Here is a 19,094-nt window from a genome sequence, read left to right as displayed (position 1 = left end):
CTGACACATACGCAGCTAAAGGTACTAAGAAATGAGACAAACAAACTTGACCTATAACTCACAAGCTCAGAAAAAGGTCACTACAACAAGTCAGTTAGTTACCCTCACCCCTGAATTCTGAACATTGCACCTTGCAGAGCCTTGCTACGTGACATCTCATTATGTCAAACCCTGTGTTGGTTAGAAATTTTGGTAAGCTGCTAGTATCAGAGATCCCAAGATAAGTGTGACAATAAAAAAAAGGCTTTGTTTCTCTTGTATGTAAAACATTGAAGTTGAACAGATTAGAGTTGGTATGGCGGATCTAAGCTCATTGAGGTCCTGTATTTCTTCTAACTTTCCCTCCACAGTCTTTTTCTTGGGGGGGGGTCAGTTTGGGGGCTTGAACTCAGAATCTGGGTGCTATACTTACAGGTTTGTTTTGCTCAAGACTAGTGCTCTACCACTTGGAGACACAGCATTACTTCTAATTGTCTGGAGGTTAACTGGAGATAAAGGTCTCATGAACTTTCCTGCCTGGGAGTGCTCTGAATCATGACCCTCTGATCTCAGCCTCCTGAGAAGCTAGGATTACAGGTGTGATACAGCAGCACCCAGCTCTCCCCCATGTTCTTAATACCTAGTTTCCATTCTCATGACTGCCTCATGACTGGAGACGGTCAATGGGGCTTTGGTCAGTGCATCTCTGTACTAAGCAGAAAGGAGAAGGAAGTTGGGGGAAAAAAGGGGGCAAAAAGAGGCAGATGAAGCTAAGCACATGGTCACACTGAAAAATATAGAAAACTACAAGCTTCAACTCATGGAATAAGACTCTTCCTGTGTCAATATCAACTAACAAGGCTAGTCTTTTGTCAGATTCTTTCTTGATCCTTGTGCTAAGTCAGTCTGCAACACAAACAAAATAAACATAGGCTTATTATCCAGGAAATATTCTATGGGCTTCTAGAACTTGGACATGGTTTAAGTGAATGAACTCATCACAGGATGACTCAAGAACTTCCTCCACTGAGGCCTGATGATTGGCTTGGGGCCTGGTGGGTTTAAGCTTTTGTGAATGGGAATTAATGTGTCATGCCATAGTAACTTACAAGGAAGTAGTTTACAGACCACAGAGTGAAATCTCAAAAGGACACATATCTATGTTAATGCCATTATGTACTTAGCCAAATAACCCGTTAGTTAGCCCATGCCAGTGAGGCTTTTCTAGTCATCTACTTACTTTGGTCCCATTACTTCCCCCTTCCTCATAGATGCTAAGTATTCAGTCTATTGTGCTTTTTTTATCTTACTTCCATCATGTATGAGGAATATTCTCGTCTGCCCACCAAACACAGAGTGTTGGCTATATTAAGGGATTTCTGGGGGGCTGAAGAATGCCATTATTCCTATTGTTGTTTGAAATAGACGTTGATTTCTGAATTTTATTGAAAGTGATATACAGAACTACAAGTCCCATCCCTTTTCAATGTTGTGGCTGTCCCGTCACTCTCTGTATATACTGACTGGTGGCCTCATCTCTGCCAAGCCGGACACACTTCCTACATTCCCTTATCCCTGGGTACCTAGCAATACTGAAAAGAGACCTCTTCATTGAAAGATTTTATAGTTAGTCCCCATTGAAAAGTAAATAATAAGTAGCAAAACCAAAAATGAAGGAGTGGAACCCAAAAATATATTCATTAATGTATTAAACTTTTTTTAACAAAACAACTAACTAATTGCCATATTCAGACAACATGTATCAGGCTTAATTATGTGTCAGGCTCTCTATTGTGTTGTTGATAAGCAAGAGTAAAAGCATAGTATTTACTGGTTAAGACTGTGCGCAAGAGTGTTGGAGATACAGCTCAGCTTAGCATGCATGGGACCTTGACTTGAACCCCCTAGAACTACAAAAACAAAGCAAAGAGAATGGGCAAGAATAAGATCATAGCTCAACCAGCAATGATCTGACAATGTGAGAACTTTTCTATATGTTTCATCATCTGTCAAACAGGTGTGGAAACAATACTGACTTCATAGGGGTTACAGGATTGAATGAAAATACCATGAAAGGGGCCGGGAGTTTGACCTAGTGGTTAAAGTGCTTCCCTAGCATGCATGAAGACCCAGGTTCGATTCCTCAGTACCACATACATAGAAAAAAGCCAGAAGTGGTGCTGAGGCTCAAGTGGTAGAGCTCTAGCCTTGAGAAAGTCCAAGGACAGTGCTTAGGCCCTGAGCTCAAGCCCAGGACTGGCAAAAAAAAAAAAAAACAAGAATAACAATGGGCTGGGAGTTTGGCCTAGTGGTAAGAGTGCTTGCCTAGCATGCATGAAGACCAGGGTTCGATTCCTCAGCACTCCACATACATAGAAAAAGCCAGAAGTGGTGCTGTGGCTCAAGTGGTAGAGTGCTAGCCTTGAGAAAGTCCAAGGACAGTGCTCAGGCCCTGAGCTCAAGCCACAGGACTGGCAAAAAAAAAAAAAAAAGAAAATACCATGAAAGGTTTGTCATGTAGTGAGCACTAAGTTCATATGGGTAATATCAATACCCTCATAATCAACTGATAAACAGAGGAAACTCAAGTGGTTAAGTACCCTAAGAGATGACAAAATGCCCATCAGGGGGCCAAGACCAAGGCAAAAGAGACAAGTGCAGAAACAAATGCCCCAGCCAACAAGAGCAGTGCTTACATTCTTCTCAAATGCACATAGAACATCTCCTACATAGACAATACACTAGACTATAATACAAGTCTCGGTAACCTGAAAACCACTGAAGTCATGCCAACTATCCTCTCCAATCACAATGAATAAAGCTGGAAACAATGACCAGAAAGAAAACTAGAAATTCTACAAATATGTGGATATTAACATACTATCAAAAAAACAATTGATCAAAGAAGATATTACAAAAGAAATTAGAAACTATTTAAAAATAAGTGAAAATTAGGGCCGAGAGTTTGGCCTAGTGGTAGAGAGTTTGCCTAGCATGCATGAGGACCTGGGTTTGATGCCTCAGTACCACAAACATAGAAAAAAGCCAGAAGTGGTGCTGAGACTCAAGTGGTAGAGCTCTAGCCTTGAGAAAGTCCAAGGACAGTGCTCAGGACACAGCTCAAGCCCAGTACTGGCAAAAAAAAAAAAAGTGAAAATTAAAACAGTGACAGGACCTCCTAAAGGGAAATGTATGGATATAAATGTCTATGTTAAAAGAGAAGGAAAATGTCTTTCTACTTTCTACTCTTTTTTTGCCAGTCCTGGGCTTAAGCTCAGGGCCTGAGCACTGTCTTTGGACTTTCTCAAGGCTAGAGCTCTACCACTTGAGCCTCAGCACCACTTCTGGCTTTTTTCTATGTATGTGGTACCAAGGAATCAAACCCCGGTCTTCATGCATGCTAGGCAAGCACTTTATCCACTAGGCCAAACTCCCGGCCCCATCTACTTTCTACTTTTTGACACTGAAAGACCAAGACCAAGAGCAAAATTAAAGCTTCAGCAAGCAAATAAATAATAAAGATCACAATGGAAATACATCAAATACAGAAGTTGATCATCTGAGAATATCAACAAAACAAAGGTTGGTTCTTTGGGAGAGCCGATTGATAGGCTTTTTACTGGACTGACGGAGTGAAAAAGCAAACTTAACTTACTCAAATCAGGAATGAAGGAAGTCACATCTTATAAAAGATTATAAAGGAATGATATGAGCAATTATATACCAATAAATTGGATAGTTTAAACAGTGAACACATTCATAGAAAAACAAAGTGGATCATCCGATAGACCTATATGTGAAAAGTCTGTTCATAGAAAAAAGCTCAGCCCAAATGGCTTTACTAGTGATTTTTTTTTTTGCCAGTCCTGGGCTTGAGCTCAGGGCCTGAGCCACTGTCCTTGACTTTCTCAAGGCTAGAACTCTACCACTTGAGCCACAGCACCACTTCTGGCTTTTTTTTTTTCTATATATGTGGTACTGAGGAATTGAACATGGGTCTTCATGCATGCTTAGGCAAGCACTCTACCACCAAGCCAAACTCCCAGCCCCTTTACTAATGATTTTCATGTATACATTTAAAGAAGCGATACCAACTTTTCATAAACTTCTACAAAGTAAAGGAGTCAGGAGAACACTACACAACTCATCGCATGATACTATTATCATCCAAGTACCAAAATCCAACAAAGAAATGAAACTTCAGACCAATATTTTTTATGTATATGAATAGAAAATACTAAAGGAATCCTATTAAACAAAATCCAGCAACATTTAACAAGAGAAAAATGCAAATATTGAGTGGGATTTTTGCCGATAATACAAAATTGTTCTCACACCACAAAATCAAATAATGTAATGTTCTCTCCCAATAGAAATGCCAATAGAAATCACAAAAAAATGTAAACCATATGCTCATCTCCACAGGAGCAAAAGGAAAAAAAATTGACAGAATCCAACATTATTTTTTAATTTAAGGAAAAGAAAAGCCACTCAATAAGTTACTATTTTTAAATCTGAAAACAATCATCTATGAAAAACCCATAGTGGATACCATAGTCAGAAGTGAATTACTGACTGCTTTCCCTTCTTAGATCAAGGAAAAACAAAATTTTCCACACTTACTTCTCACATTCAGTGTTTACTTGTGGGGCAGGGGACAATTAGTAAGAATAAATTACTTAGAGGAGGGAAAGAAAGTATTACTATATCTATTAGTTGGTGATATAGTCTATAATTAAAAATCCATAAGGAAAACTCTAAAAAGATATTAGAACTAATGAATTTGGCAAGAAGTCAGTGCAAGGAATGAGAAAGTATTTGTAAATCATATTTCTGAAAAGTGACCTGTATTTAGACTATGTGAAGAACTTGCAGTATGACTAATAAAAAGATGGATAATCCAGATAATTCAGGCAAAGGACCTGAATTTTCTGAAGAAAATATACTAGTGTGCCATTAACATAAGATGCTCTACACCAATAGGTATTGGATAAATGTGAATCAAACCACAGTGAGATATAACTTCATAATCTAAAAGTCAAATAATAATAGGTATTACTGAAAATTTGGGAGTAAATCAGAAAGTTTATACCCATGGGGCTATAAATGAATATGGCCACTTTGGGAAACAATCTCCTGTTCCTCAAAAAGTTAAGCATAGAATTATTATTTGACCCAGAATTATACTCATAGGTATATCTCTAGGAGAAATAAAAATATAGGCCTAATTAAAACTGCATACAAATATTCATAGCAGAATCATTTATAATAGCCAAACGATAGAAACAACCCAAATTTCTATCAAGTGTTGAACTGATCTGCAAAGTGTGATGAATTTATCACAGTATTACATGTCTACAAAGATGAATGTAGGGGGTCAGGAGCATGGCCTAGTGGTAGAGTGCTTACCTAACATACATGAAACCCTGGGTTCGATTCCTTAGTACCATATACACAGTAAAAGGCAGAATTGGTGCTGTGGATCAAGTGGTAGAACACCAGCCTTGAGGAAAGCCCAAGGACAGTGCCCAGGTTCTGAGTTCAAGCCCCAGACTGGCCAAAAAAGAATGAATGTAGTATTAGTCATACTACAATATGGATGAATTCTGAAAGATTGTGAAAGAACTCTGTGTGTGTCTGTTTCTGTCTCTGTTTCTCTCATACACACACACGCACACACACAAATACACATACAATGCATGCTCCTACTTTCATGAAATGCCAGAATAAGAAACTCTACAGAGTCAGAGTAGGCTGTGGAGGAGTAAATTAACCAGAGGGCATGGGATTTCTTGTGGGGAGAGTGACTGGGTTCTACAGTAAACTGTGCTATGATGATGTAACTCAGCAAACATGCTTTAAAACACTGGATTCGTATTTAAGAGAAAGAGAGTTATTGCAATAGTCCTACCAACAGTGATGAATCTGGGTAAGGCACAGGCATAGATTACTTTTCCAACAGTGATGAATCTGGGTAAGGCATTGGTATAGATTACTTTTCCAGTAGTGGAAAACAGGTGATTGACTAATTTGCAGTAATATCCTTGATAAACGGTGTTTTAAAAAAAACGTTGATATTATTACCATAATAGCAAAGTTAAGAAATGAAGCAAAATTAGAGGACTAAAATGAATTCCCCTTTAGTATTAGGGGAGTTTGACATTCTAGTGAGGCATGGAAATTCCAGAAGACAGCTGGGCGTCTAGACGTTAAGCTCAAGAGGAGATTAAGTATAGAATTAATACCTAATGCACTATCACTTTTTTCTTTTTCTTTTCCTTTTTCACCTTCTCCTCCTCCTCTTAATTTCTGGAGACTTTCCTAATTTTTCATTGTTTAGGAACGTAACATTGTATCTATTTATTTACTTCATGTTGTAGCATAAAGATTTATCCACATGCCACAATCTTCTCACAGTCATTTTCCTCATGGAATCCTGTTCCCTGTCTTTTTATGGGGTGCAGAAGCGTGGAGAACAGATCTCACTGGGGAGCTTAGCCTGGCATCAGATTCTACCTACCTCAGCTTCCTCACTGCTAGGATTATAGACATGTTGCTCTGCTTCCTGACTCTTCCCTAGAATGGCACATACAGCAACTCACTCTTCCATCTTCTTTTCTGACCACTCTCCTCACTCCTCCTCCTCTGCAAAAAATCACAAAGACCCTTCCCCATATGAAAGCCACATAGTTCTTGGTTAGACGTTGGTAATTAACTTCAAAGGGGAATTCCAGATTTCTCTTTCATTATGTATCCTGACTGAGACTATAATGGTTGCCATGAGGAAACTTCCTAAAAACTGTATCAATAAGTTCCCCTGTGGCCATCTATTCTTATTTTATCTTCAAGGGTCCTTAGACTGATTATCCTTGGAAGAAACAGAATGGAGTCAGGTAAGCCATTGGCTTGTGATAGAAATCATCACATTCTAAACACCAGAAATGCCTAGCAAACTTCTGCTCTAAACACACACACCATGTCAAACAAAAACCCACGTACTTTACCAAAATAGTCCCTAAGATCTTAGCCTACAAATGTGCAGAACAAAACATTTGAAAAAAAAACTACACCCAATAACTCTGTAAAAGTTTAACTGTCAATGATTTATTTACCCTCAGACCCTTTAATATATACTAAATGATGGAACAAATGTTTATAAAGGGAATAAACACAGACACATATTTGTTTGTTCAGTAATTGAACCCAGGGCCTCAAACATGCTCATCAAGTGTTCTACAATTTGAGGCATTTCCCTAAGCCCAGATCATTATTATTTTTTTTTTGCCAGTCCTGGGCTTGAGCTCAGGGCCTGAGCACTGTCCTTGGACTTTCTCAAGGCTAGAGCTCTACCACTTGAGCCTCAGCACCACTTCTGGCTTTTTTCTATGTATGTGGTACTGAGGAATTGAACCTGGGTCTTCGTGCATGCTAGGCAAGCACTCTACCACTAGGCCAAACTCCCAGTCCTCAGATCATTATTTTTAATAATGATAAATTTTGGTATTTAGGTTCCCTATCACCTCATTGATAAGAAAATATATAGAATGACTTTAGCAGATACCTAGTCTCAATTAAAACTCTTTAATATTCAAAATCAGCTATTTATTAATGGCCTATGTGTATGTAAAACCAAAGCAGGTATTCTCTTTTGTTCCCTTCTATTCTCTCACATTCCTACCTGCCTTCTCAAAATTCTTGAGGACTATCTATTATTGCTTCTGCTTAACAGTTTAAAATGTGTGTCTCTGCTGGGTGCCAGTGGCTCACACCTATAATCCCAGCTACTCAGGTGGCTGAGATCTGAGGACAGCAGTTAAAAGCCAGAAAAGTTCATGAAACTCATATCTCCAAGTAACCACCAGAAAATCAGGCGTGGTGCTATGGCTTGAAGTAACAGAAGTAAGCAGAAAAAGTTTAGGAACAGTGCCCAAGCCCTGAGTTCAAGGCCAAGAGTAACAAAAAACAAAACTGTTTCAGAGGCTTTATGATTAGCACAAGACCACACAGCTAGAATGCCATCTATCCAAAATTGTCATTCGTGCCCCTTGAATCCAAGTTCCACACATGTATTCATTCCTTACTGCTTTTTGACAGTATGCCCATCGTTCTCACCTATCATCGTTCATTTTCTTTTTTCCTCTTAGTTAAGGCTCTTTATACCAGTACCTGATCTTCACCCTTTCCTGGCCTCACTTTCTGGAATACCTCTAAAACATTCTGGCTCTCCTTTTCCCACTTCTTCCAAACCTTGCCTACTACTACAAAATGTTATCTGATAAGGTATATTGAAGAGATTAAAGGCAAACAAGGAAAGATTACTTAGAATCACAGAGTTTACTCAATTTCACGCCAACAAGTTCTTGAAGGCAAAATAAGCCTCAAAAATCTTGTGGTAGGCCCTGACCTGGGTGCCAGGTGATCCAGACACCAGTCATGTGAGGATAAGTGTATCCATGTGGTATGTGAGAATGTGTGCACATACGCAAATATATTTATATCAACCATCTCTTCTCCTCAGGGCCACCATATTCCAAATCAAGAAACCAGGGTTTATTCCTCAGAGTTCATTCTCCTTCCTGATCAGAAAGCCAACTGATAAGAGTCAGAAAGGCAAATCTAAAGTAGAGCTCTTGGCTAGCAAACTGAGGGCTCTGGGTTCAAGGGTGGCTCCTGCCTGTCATCCTAGCTACTCAGGAGGCTGAGATCCAAGGGCTGTGGTTCGAAGCCAGCCTGGGCAGAGAAGTCCCCACGAGACTCTTATCTCCAATTAACCCCTCAAAAACCTCACAACCGACCAAGAAAAACAAAGGCAAGTCCAACACTACCCCTCATGTTCACGACTCTATCAGAAATTCCAAACATCTGTCTACAAAGGGCTAGTGCTGGCCAAAGTAGAAAAGTTCAGCTATTACGAATAGAAAGAGGTACATTCTGTGTCAGCACAGATAGAGTATTGGGGGGGAAAAAAAAACGTTTTTTATTCTGAGTTTATGTCCTTCTTGCCTTTTGAGTGACAAGGTGCTTTTCTTGGTGAAATGAGATTGAAGACTAAGCAGACATGGGTTCTTTCACTTTCATTTTTGATCATTTGATGGTAAAGTAGGTAACATCATGCTATCTAAAAGGTCTAAGTGAAATGGGCCTAGGTCATAGTCAGTTCACTGACCTGTTAGAGGAAATATCTTCCATCCCTATCCCCAGTACTTTGGAAAACAGCCAGTCCCCAGTCCTTTTAAGCCTGAACGTTTCTTTCCCAGTTTTGACTCTTGGTCAAATGGAGATTTATCCCTTGCCTATATAGTCAGAGCCACATGAGAAACTTAGTTCAGAAGGTGGTAGGTCTGACCTACTGCCCCAGGAATCTACCCAGAAGCCCAGGAAAAACTGTCTGACCTTTGGTGGGAAGGAAAAGATGTGTACCCAAGAATATCCCCACTTAGAGCTTTGTGCTAAAAAATAAAAAAGAAGAAGAAGGGACTTTCTCATACTTGAAAATCAAGTCTCTGAAGGGGTAAGAGTCATCTCTGCCTAAGGCTGCACTCATACAAGCCATGGCCCTTTTTTTTTTTCTTAACCAGGTACAATTTAGATCACAAAGAGATATGGCAACTAATCTGCAACCACTAATTGTGGTTGCTAATGCAAAAAAAAATAATCTACTCTGTGGTGAGTCTTGTAATCTTCCAGGAAACAGAAGCAGTGAAATTCAACTCAGATGATTTGAAAAACAAAGGTTCAGTAATTATAGATTTTTCTTAGTTCATTAATGGTTGGTCATATATTCACTTATTCATTCAATATGCATTATTTTCAGTCTTTCCTCCCTGTTATGTAAGTCCATGGAGAAATGTTCCTCTAAATGGTATTCAATTGTTTCATAAACCAAAAATATCACATATAGAGGGAGACAAAGACAACTAAAATAAATAATAAATCAGCTTTGAAGAAATATGCCTAACTAATATGATGTGATCTACAGTCAATTTAAACCTCTTCTTACTATAATTTGTGAAATAATATTTCTTCCAGCTTTGATGAGAAAAAAAGAAAAATGGAAAAGGACTATCCAAAAAACACTGAAGAAGAATTTTCAGGAGTAAATGGCCAAATAGATGCTGCTGTAGAATTGAATGGTGAGTGTTTCTGTAGAAACTCTTTGCTGACTAGCAAGAAATCTGGGCTCTGCTGTAACACAACAGAAAAAAAAAATATTTTCCCCATGGGGATGGTGGCTCACGCCTGTAATCCTAGCTATTCAGGAGGCTGAAATCTGAGTATTAAGGTTCAAAGCCAGCCCAGGCACTAAAGTCCATGAGACTCTTATCTCCAATTAACCTCTAGAAAATGGGAAGTGGCACGGTGGCTCCAGGGATAGGGAAGTAGCCTTGAGCTAAAGAGTTCATGGACAACGCCCAGATCCAGAGTTCAAGTTCCACTACTCCCCCAAAAAAATTTCCAAATAGAAATCACTGTTTCTTATTTTGAGCTCTGGATCATAAATTCAGCTAGCCAAATTATCTAGGAAAAGATAAATCATGAACGATCAGACATTGTGGTTCTTGCTTTAGTAAATGAAAATGTAAGTCTAGCTTAGTCAGAGAGAGTGGTAGCATGACAGTAATCCCAGCACACTCTGGATGCTGACGTAGGGGGATTTTGAGTTAGAGACTACCTCAGCTACACAGAAAGACCTTATCTCAAAACACAAATTATGGACGTGGTGCTGTGGCTCAATATGGTACAGCACTAGCCTTGAGCTGAAGAGCTGAGGAACAGCACCCAGAGTTCAAGCCCCATGACAAAAAAAAAATTATCTCTTCAATGCATTAGTCAGCTAGGTCATAAAGTCTATCCAGGTCAAAATTACCTTCTTCATCTTCAAAATATATACAGTATCAACCAGAGGTAACTGATGACAAACTCCTAAAACTTAACACAAGGAAAAGTGTTAAGTTAAAACACTTAATAAAACTTAACAGCCAGGAAAGTTGAATTAAATGAGTATCATAAATCAAATACTATAATCAAAACTTTCAGATCAGTCACCATGTTCTTCTTGACTAGGTAGCACAGTGTTGGACACTTTAGAAACACAAAGACAGTTCCAGACAGGATGAGAACTGGGAGAATCTTGTGGAGGCAGGGAAGAAAACCCTATGCATCCAATAGAGACAGAATTCCTAGATGACAGGACAATCTGTAATTTAGTATTGCATTGGGGGAGACTTCAAGGTGACTTCCAGAGGTGATCTGAGAGGGAAAAGATCAGGCTCAGCAACAGTAGAGATTTCACAGTGAAAAGTTAACCGGTTTTACCAGGGAAATTTAAAATGAGACAGCTTGTTTGAAGATAAGAGCCTGAGCAATTGCATAACCCATAGTTCAAGAGAGCCTGAATGACCTCCCAAAAGAACCCCTTTATCCTATCCTGTCTGGAGCGAGGAGGAAGTTGAGCAGTGACAGGGAAGGGTGTCAGGCCACGAGTATGGGGAAGCCAATAGATGACTTAGCTCCAAACTGATAGCAACGCCCTCTCAGTGCCATCACGAAAAAGTTACAGCTCCAAATCCAACTTATGGATGTGCAGGTCATTTCCGGTAACCATAATTTCAACTTTGTCTCTTTCAGGCTACATTTACTTCTTTTCAGGACCCAAAACATTCAAGTATGACACAGAGAAGGAAGATGTGGTTGGTGTGGCGAAGTCTAGCTCCTGGGTTGGCTGCTAAGCAGCAAGGTCCAGCCTTTCCCATGGTGTGAAGAAGACGGCAAGCATTGATGAGGGAATCTTAAGGATGATGAATAAATCTAGAGCAAAGCACAGTACAGGGATCCTTCTGTGTCCTCCAGTTCAAAGAGCAATTTAGAATTCATTGGAAACAAGAGTGCTTCTCTATTTTTCAAAGTTACACGGGCCGAATTTTACTGAGAAATATGGCAACTTGACACAAAATCAGAATCAACGCAAGAGAATCTGCAATTACATACCCATGTTAGCTTTGTTCACCTACCACTCCAAAGTAAGTCCATCAGTTTGGATTTTATTTCCAGGAAGGATCCTTACTGTGCATTCTTAGCATATATTGTCATTCTTTTCATTAGGAAACATTGTTGCTATATACATTGCAATTCTTATTCATAAACAGTGGGTTTTCTGCCCGTTGTTTATGAGGATGCATACTAACCTACCCCTTTCTACTTCAAACACATCTCAAATGAAAACTGCCTAAATTTTGTTCTTGGTTCTGTTTAACTGTGCATCTACTCACTGGTGGGTTAGTAAATAAGCATTCCAGATACTTTTCATACTAGGCCACAGGTAGGCACTTTCAACAGTAAAACAAATGACAATAAAAATATTATATTAGCCATGTGCCAGTGACTCACACCTGTAATCCTAGCTACTCAGGAGGCTGAGATCTGAGGATCCTAGTTCAAAGCCAGCCTAAGCACAAAAGTCCATAAAGACTCTTATCTCCAATTAACCACCAGAAAGCTGGAAGTGGTGCTGTGGCTCAAGTGGTAGAGTGCTAGCCTTGAGCTGAAGAGCTCAGGGCCAGCACCCAGGACCAGAGTTTAAGCCCCATAACCTATAATATATAGAGAAAAAGAGAAGAAAAAAATCCTCATTTTTTTCTCTTCTGTTAATGTTTACTAACTTTATAACTATTTGGCAAAAAATTCCGTGTGCCTATAGAAAAAGGTAAACCCTAACACAGTATTGTGAGTATACAGTTAAACAGCAACAATAATTCCTTCAATTTCCTGTTTCTTTAAATGCCTACAATGGTGCCATTTTGGATCCATGTCAATCTCTTTTTGAATAATTATCCACTTAGTGAAGTTCATCTTTGTTTTAGCTTATTTAATTGCTTCAATCTAATGTTTTCTCTAGTCATCAATACTGGTAAAATTTTTGTTGTCTGATATTCTTATATTTTTAATTCTGACATTATCCTCTATATTGTTGTAAGAATTCAGAAAACTTAATTCTAATTCTGATACTGAAGAATAAAAATATGTAATGTACTACCTAGAATCACTACAGTTTTTAACAGACCTGGCTATTGTTAGCATCTGCATTGAATGAGGAGAGAGACAAATGCTCAAGGCTATTCCAAGCTTTCCATTTGGGTTTGGGTTTTGTTCTTTATTACTCATGATCAAGCAGAGGTTGACTATTGGTTGAGGACAATTATCAAGTGACCTTGTTTTCTGATGTCAAGATGTCATTCTGAAGAAGCAAAACTAGCTGAGAACTTTTTGTTATCCCTAAGCTGAGAGGAAAACAGTCTGGCAATTCCTCGAAGAGTCAGACATAGGCACAACAGTTCCCCCCCTAAGTATAAACCTACAAGAGACTGAAATATACCATACAGAAGCTTGCACACATTGATCATCACAGTATTTACCCATGATGTCCAGAAAGAGACAACATCTTTATCATCTCCTGCATAGATAAAGTGTAATTTCAAGTAATGGAATATTATTCAACAATAAAAAGACATGAACTATTCATACTATGATGTGCATAAAGCTTGAGAACATCATCCTAAGTAAAAGAAGCCCAACATAAAAGGTCACCTGTTGTACTGTTCTATGAGTATTCTTTATTGTATGAAATGTTCCTAATAGGAAAATCCATGGAGGCAGAAAGCCACCTACTTCTGGTCAGGAATTCTTAGCAAAGGAGAACAGGGAGATGCTGCTACAGGTGTAGGCTTTCTCTTATAGTTGGAAATGTTCTAAAATTGGTGATGGTTGTACAACTCTGTGAATATATGAAAAGCCATTCCATTGTATACTATAAATGGGTAAATTGTGTGTTAGATGAATTATCTCTCAATAAAATTGCTACATTTAAAAAAAAAAACACAACTACACAATGGGACGACCCATGAAGTCCTTACATCCTGGAAGCTGTAGCAGGGACCACACAGCAATTGAACGTCAGTCAACCTTTTGACAGCTGGTCCCTGGTGCTGTGCCCAGTATTGGCTCATGAGTATGCACAGGAGGACCTGCCACTGCTTTCACAGATGTAACCTAGAGCAATTACATATGTGTTTGGGGAATGGCTTGCCTGGATTCAAACCATAGAGCCTCCCATTGGAGCTGGGTGACGTCCTTCAAATTCTCTAATTTCCCTGTGTCTTTGTTTCCTCCTTTGTAAAACTACAATAAGAATTATTCCTACCTCTTGAGGGATATTGAAAGGCTTAACTATGTGACTCAAAATACGTAAAACTTTTACAGTCTTTCCCGGTACTCTACAACAGTTCTGTCATTATTGTTCTTAAAACAATTGGAGTTTGCTTTGTTTTGAAATAGCCTGGAGAATTTATATATAACACTTTAGATCTAAAGGACTGTTGATCTGTAATGCCACATGAATTAATAGTCCACAGCCCCAAATTTTTCTTATCCAAATTCCAAATAAAGTCAATACAAAAAGTATATTGAGTATGATTAGCTCTCATGTCCTACAAAGTAATTCCTACCAATCATATTTCCTGTGTTGGATTAGAGCACTCCTGGTACCAAGATGTAATTGATATGTACTTAGAAAAGATACAAGTCTCTCTAAAGCACAAGAAACACTGATTATGTTTATGTCGTATCTCAGAGCACTTATCCAATTTGAGACAAGAACTTCTGGAGAAACAATTCACTATGTGCACAGTCACACTTCCATATCTGCAGTCTAGCAGGGTAGAAAATATTCACACGTAAAAAATGTCTACAGCCAGGCGCCTGTGGCTCATGTCTGTAATCCCAGCTACTCACAAGTCTGAGATCTAAAGATTATGGTTCAAGCCAGACTGAGAGACTTTTATCTCCAATTAACCACCAGAAAGCCGGAAATGGCACTGTGGCTCAAGTGGTAGAGTATAAGCCTTTAGCTAAAGAGCTCAGGGACAGTGCCCAGGCCCAGAGTTCAAGCCCCATGACTGACCAAACAAGAACCAAAAGAAGGAGGAGGACAAGGAGGAGGAGGAAGAATAGATTCACCCCACAAGGCACTCCCTAACAGCCCCCAACTGAAAGTTCAGTGGCGTAAGCAGGCTCTCTTCCATTGAAGCTGGTCCAAAATAGCAGTTCTAACTTTTCCTATTGAATCTTGTTTCCTTCCGAATGTTTATTTGGAAATACCTTAGATTTCCATGGCCTAAATCAGTCTGGCAAGGAAACTGTGCCATTTTTTTATTCAGAAGTTTGTAGGTAATATTTTAAAATTGTTTTCAAGTCTTCCATGTGCTTCAGGCATTTCCCCTTTCTTCTTGCTTCAGTCATTCCTGATATGGAAGGTTCTTGGTAGAGGGGCTGAGAATGTGGCTTAATGGTAGAGCTATGGATTCAATTCCTCAGTACCACATACACAGAAAAAGCCAGAAGTGGCTCTGTCATTCAAGTGGTAGAGTGCTAGCCTTGAACAAAAGAAGCTCAGGGACAGTGCCCAGGCCCTGACTTCAAGCCGCAGGACTGACTGGCAAAAAAAAAAAAAAAAAAAAAAATTAAGAAAAATGGAGGTTCTTTGTGAATATTCACAGTTTAAAACTATCCAGTAAAGTGGGCTGGGAGTTTGGCCTACTGGTAGAATGCTTGCATAGCATGCACGAAGACCCGGGTTCGATTCCTTGGTACCACATACATAGAAAAAAAGCCAGAAGTGGTGCTGAGGCTCAAGTGGTAGAGCTCTAGCCTTGAGAAAGTCCAAGGACAGTGCTCAGACCCTGAGCTCAAGCCCAGGACTGGCAAAAAAAAAACTATCCAGTAAAGTGCCATTTGAGAAAAATGATGGTCAACAGATCTGCTTTTCATGCTCCTGTAATGCAGCATAGAAAGAGTCCAAGCCAAAAGGCTTCATGCATTTTTCTACAACAGACCACAGTACAAGAAAGAAACAGAATCCTGTGATTATTTTCCATCTGCCAAACCTGTCTTTAGTTTTTAAGCCATCTCCAAGTAACTTATGAACAATCCAGACTAAAAGACACCTTATTACCTTACCATATTCCTAGCTTTGCTCTTAGTACCTAGACTCTTGAATTTGAACAGTAACACCACCGGAAAGCTAATTGATAATATAAGTATAGTATTGTATTACAGTATAATAGACATGCATTGTCATATGACTTTGGGACCCAAAGGGTGGCTCTTTTTTTTTTTTTGCCAGTCCTGGGCTTGAGCTCAGGGCCTGAGCACTGTCCTTGGACTTTTCTCAAGGCTAGAGCTCTACCACTTGTGCCTCAGCACCACTTCCAGCTTTTTCCTATATGTGGTACGGAGGAATCGAACCTGGGTCTTCATGTATGCTAGGCAAGCACTTTAACCACTAGGCCAAACTCCCGGCCAGGGTGGCTCTTTTTAAATGTGCTTATCTTCAATCCATTGAAATAGGTACTACTGTTATTTTCCATTGAATGAACATATATCAATCCTAGGGATAAAAAGAGGCAGAGGTGGCCATTGACACAGTCTTCAATACACTGTTAGCCTCAGAGCGAATACATACAGCAAATACCCCTTCTCTATTAAACAATATCCTTTCCTGTAATACAGTATATCACTTGACATGTTGCGTGATTGGGGGGGGTAAAGTAAAGCTTTTGTTGCACAATGCAATTGTTCTGAATATAGCTTGAGGAGCTCAAAGAGAGATCAGAGGAGAAACAAGAGGTTACAAGTCTGTACAAACATTGCAAAAGACCAATTGAGAAATCTTCCATTTATAGCCCTCTCACATCATTTGTAGGGGAAAACAGCATGTTCGCATAGTTAACAATCTTTAAACTTAATATTTAATATATCAGGCCTAACCACAATAGTTACTGTGAGGTTTTGAAGCTAGAAGTTGATGTAGATCGTTGTAACTACTTCTGTTCAGCACAGAAATTCTGCAAGAGCACACCTGAATCTCCGATTGCCCAGTGGTGATAGCATGCCACTTTGCTAAAACTTATCTATTACTTCCATGTATGAATTTTTCTGCAGTAATAGATAACTAGTAAGTCCACATTGAGGAAATATGTTCCTAAGAGCATATACTTGGGGTGGAATTGTTGGATAATAATCTATGCATATGTTTGCCCTGAAATATACACCACAAAACTTGTTCACAATGGTCATAATTGTCCCAGTACTTTTCTCTGAGTTTTATTAAATATTAATTTCACTGAGTGGTTTTTGCATACCAGGCACTGTTGGGATGGTTTGCTGAGATGTTCTAGTCTTCACAAGTCACTGAGGTAGTACTGTTTTCTCCACTGAAGTTAATTTATCCTGGTCCCACAGCTAAAAAGAGGCAGAGCTGGAATTGGAACCCATACGCTAAGATATTACGCCTTTCTTGGGGCAAACCTCAATGCAATTGCAGCACCTGGGATCAAATGCATATACAAATATGCCTCCTTACATAGGGAAGGAAGGAGGGAGGGAGGGAGGGAGGGAGAGAGAGAGAGAGGGAGGGAGGGAGGGAGGGAGGGAGGGAGGGAGGGAGGGAGGGAGGGAGGGAGGGAGGGAGGGAGGGAGGGAAGGGAAAGAAAGGCAGGGCAGTGGCTGATCCTGAATGTCCATCACCTGTCAGTTCTGCTCAGAGACATCTGAGGTTGAGATCAGAGGATTCAGGACCTCAGCTGGGTGGCCTCAGCATGGGAACAAGGACTTGGAATACTGGGAGGAAGGATGGCTTGACTCAGCTGGGAGGTGACGACCCACAGTGAAGCCAAAAGCTCTGCGCTTTGTCTCATTCCACCTTCAGTATTGACAGCAGCCTAGATCGATGACATCTTTATCCATCAATCATCTGATTTTCTAGGGTCCAGATTTAAAAAGTGACTTTTATATGTAGCCCTTCTCTGGGGAGAAGTCACTCAGGTATCTCTTCTGGAACTCCCTCCTTTGTTCTCTGATTCTATTTCTGGGGGAAATTTTCCCCCTTCTTTTCCTCATTCCACTGGTGCTTGCCTATCACAAGTATCCATGCTGATGGGAATTCCTCTTAAAATGCCCACGGTTTCTTTTATGAGCCTCACCTTGCAGACTTACGGGAAGCCCTGGGCAGGATGCCCTGTGCTTCTGGCTCTGTGACCCCCCTCCTCCAAACCACAAATGCAATGCTTCCATGCACAGATCGCCTGTTTCCTTCTCTCAAGATGCTTGTCTCCACTGAGTCATGAACCCAGGAGACGCAGCCTGATCTCTAAGGTCCAGGCCGGGCCACCCTACACTAACTCCAAACTACTAGAAGGTCATTGTTTCCCCACTTCTCTATCTTGCTCATAAGCATTCGCCAAACTCAAGTCCCTAAAGAAAACAAAAACTGAGACCTATACAGAATACAGAAGCATGCATGGAGATAGGATTAACATCATTTCACAGCATCCCTGGTGAGGACTAGACATAAGGATGGGGAAAATTCAGTCAATACTGTGGCTCTGGAAAGGAGAAGTGGTAGACTTTGTTACTTACCAAAGGGAATGCTCTGACAGTACCGAGATAACCAGCTTAAAATCCTCCTTACAAGGGAGACTTACTTGGGGTGACAGTTCAGTAGTGCTAGAGAGTTGAGGAAGCAACTTGTCTGAGTAATGCAGAACACAATGTGAGCTATCAGACCAAGTGTAAAGTTTGGCTCTACCACTTACTGTCAAAATTGCATAAAATTCTTTTGACTCACTTACCTTACCTGTAAAATCATGGATGATGACGTTGATTTTACCGTTCATCAGCAAGCTTCACTAAACAGGAGAAAAAAATCATGTGCTCAGCTGACCGAAGATAATGGACTGGCACACGTCAGCCTCATAGAGGCATGACCTTGAGAGGCCAGGGAAGACAAGTCAGACTTCTGGTAGCAGAGTGGTGAGAGTCTGTGACTTGGGTGTTGATACTGATGATGATAAGAAGTCTCCACCTCAGTTTGGAGGGGAACGAGGGTGATTCCTGGGCAATCACAAGGCAGTTGGCTTGTTTGTCAAGATCTAGAAGATATAAAATGATAAGGTCATGAGATCAAGGGAAAGATTTCTGGGAAAGTAGCACCTAAGTGCACACAGACTTTTGTGTCTCACATCAAAAATTCCAAAAGCCCCTATGCAGGAAGAAGCCTGGCA

At 40.0% G+C, this 19,094-nt stretch overlaps 1 protein-coding gene and 1 long non-coding RNA gene across 3 annotated transcripts in view; one reads left to right on the top strand and one right to left on the bottom strand.

The window, feature by feature from the left end:
- Positions 1-11,708, top strand: part of Mmp20 (matrix metallopeptidase 20) — a 32,069-nt gene extending 20,361 nt beyond the window's left edge. The window contains exons 9-10 of the mRNA XM_090319776.1: positions 10,009-10,112; positions 11,608-11,708. Of these exons, the coding sequence (XP_090175902.1) occupies positions 10,009-10,112; positions 11,608-11,708 (205 nt within the window). The remainder of the gene's footprint in view (positions 1-10,008; positions 10,113-11,607) is intronic.
- Positions 1-18,956, bottom strand: part of LOC150045408 (uncharacterized) — a 262,795-nt gene extending 243,839 nt beyond the window's left edge. Inside the window, exon 1 of one of the 2 annotated variants that reach the window (XR_016532792.1) lies at positions 18,663-18,956. This is a non-coding gene — a long non-coding RNA (uncharacterized LOC150045408). The remainder of the gene's footprint in view (positions 1-18,662) is intronic. The other variant, XR_016532793.1, reaches the window with a different exon arrangement.
- Positions 18,957-19,094: the final 138 nt, after the last annotated feature.

Source organism: Megascapheus bottae, chromosome 27 (assembly GCF_031878675.1).
Source record: "Megascapheus bottae isolate mThoBot1 chromosome 27, mThoBot2.hap1, whole genome shotgun sequence".
Taxonomy (NCBI): Eukaryota; Metazoa; Chordata; class Mammalia; order Rodentia; family Geomyidae; genus Megascapheus; species Megascapheus bottae.
The sequence above is the reverse complement of the archived record's forward strand: the minus strand, read 5'-3'. Positions and strand labels throughout refer to the sequence as shown.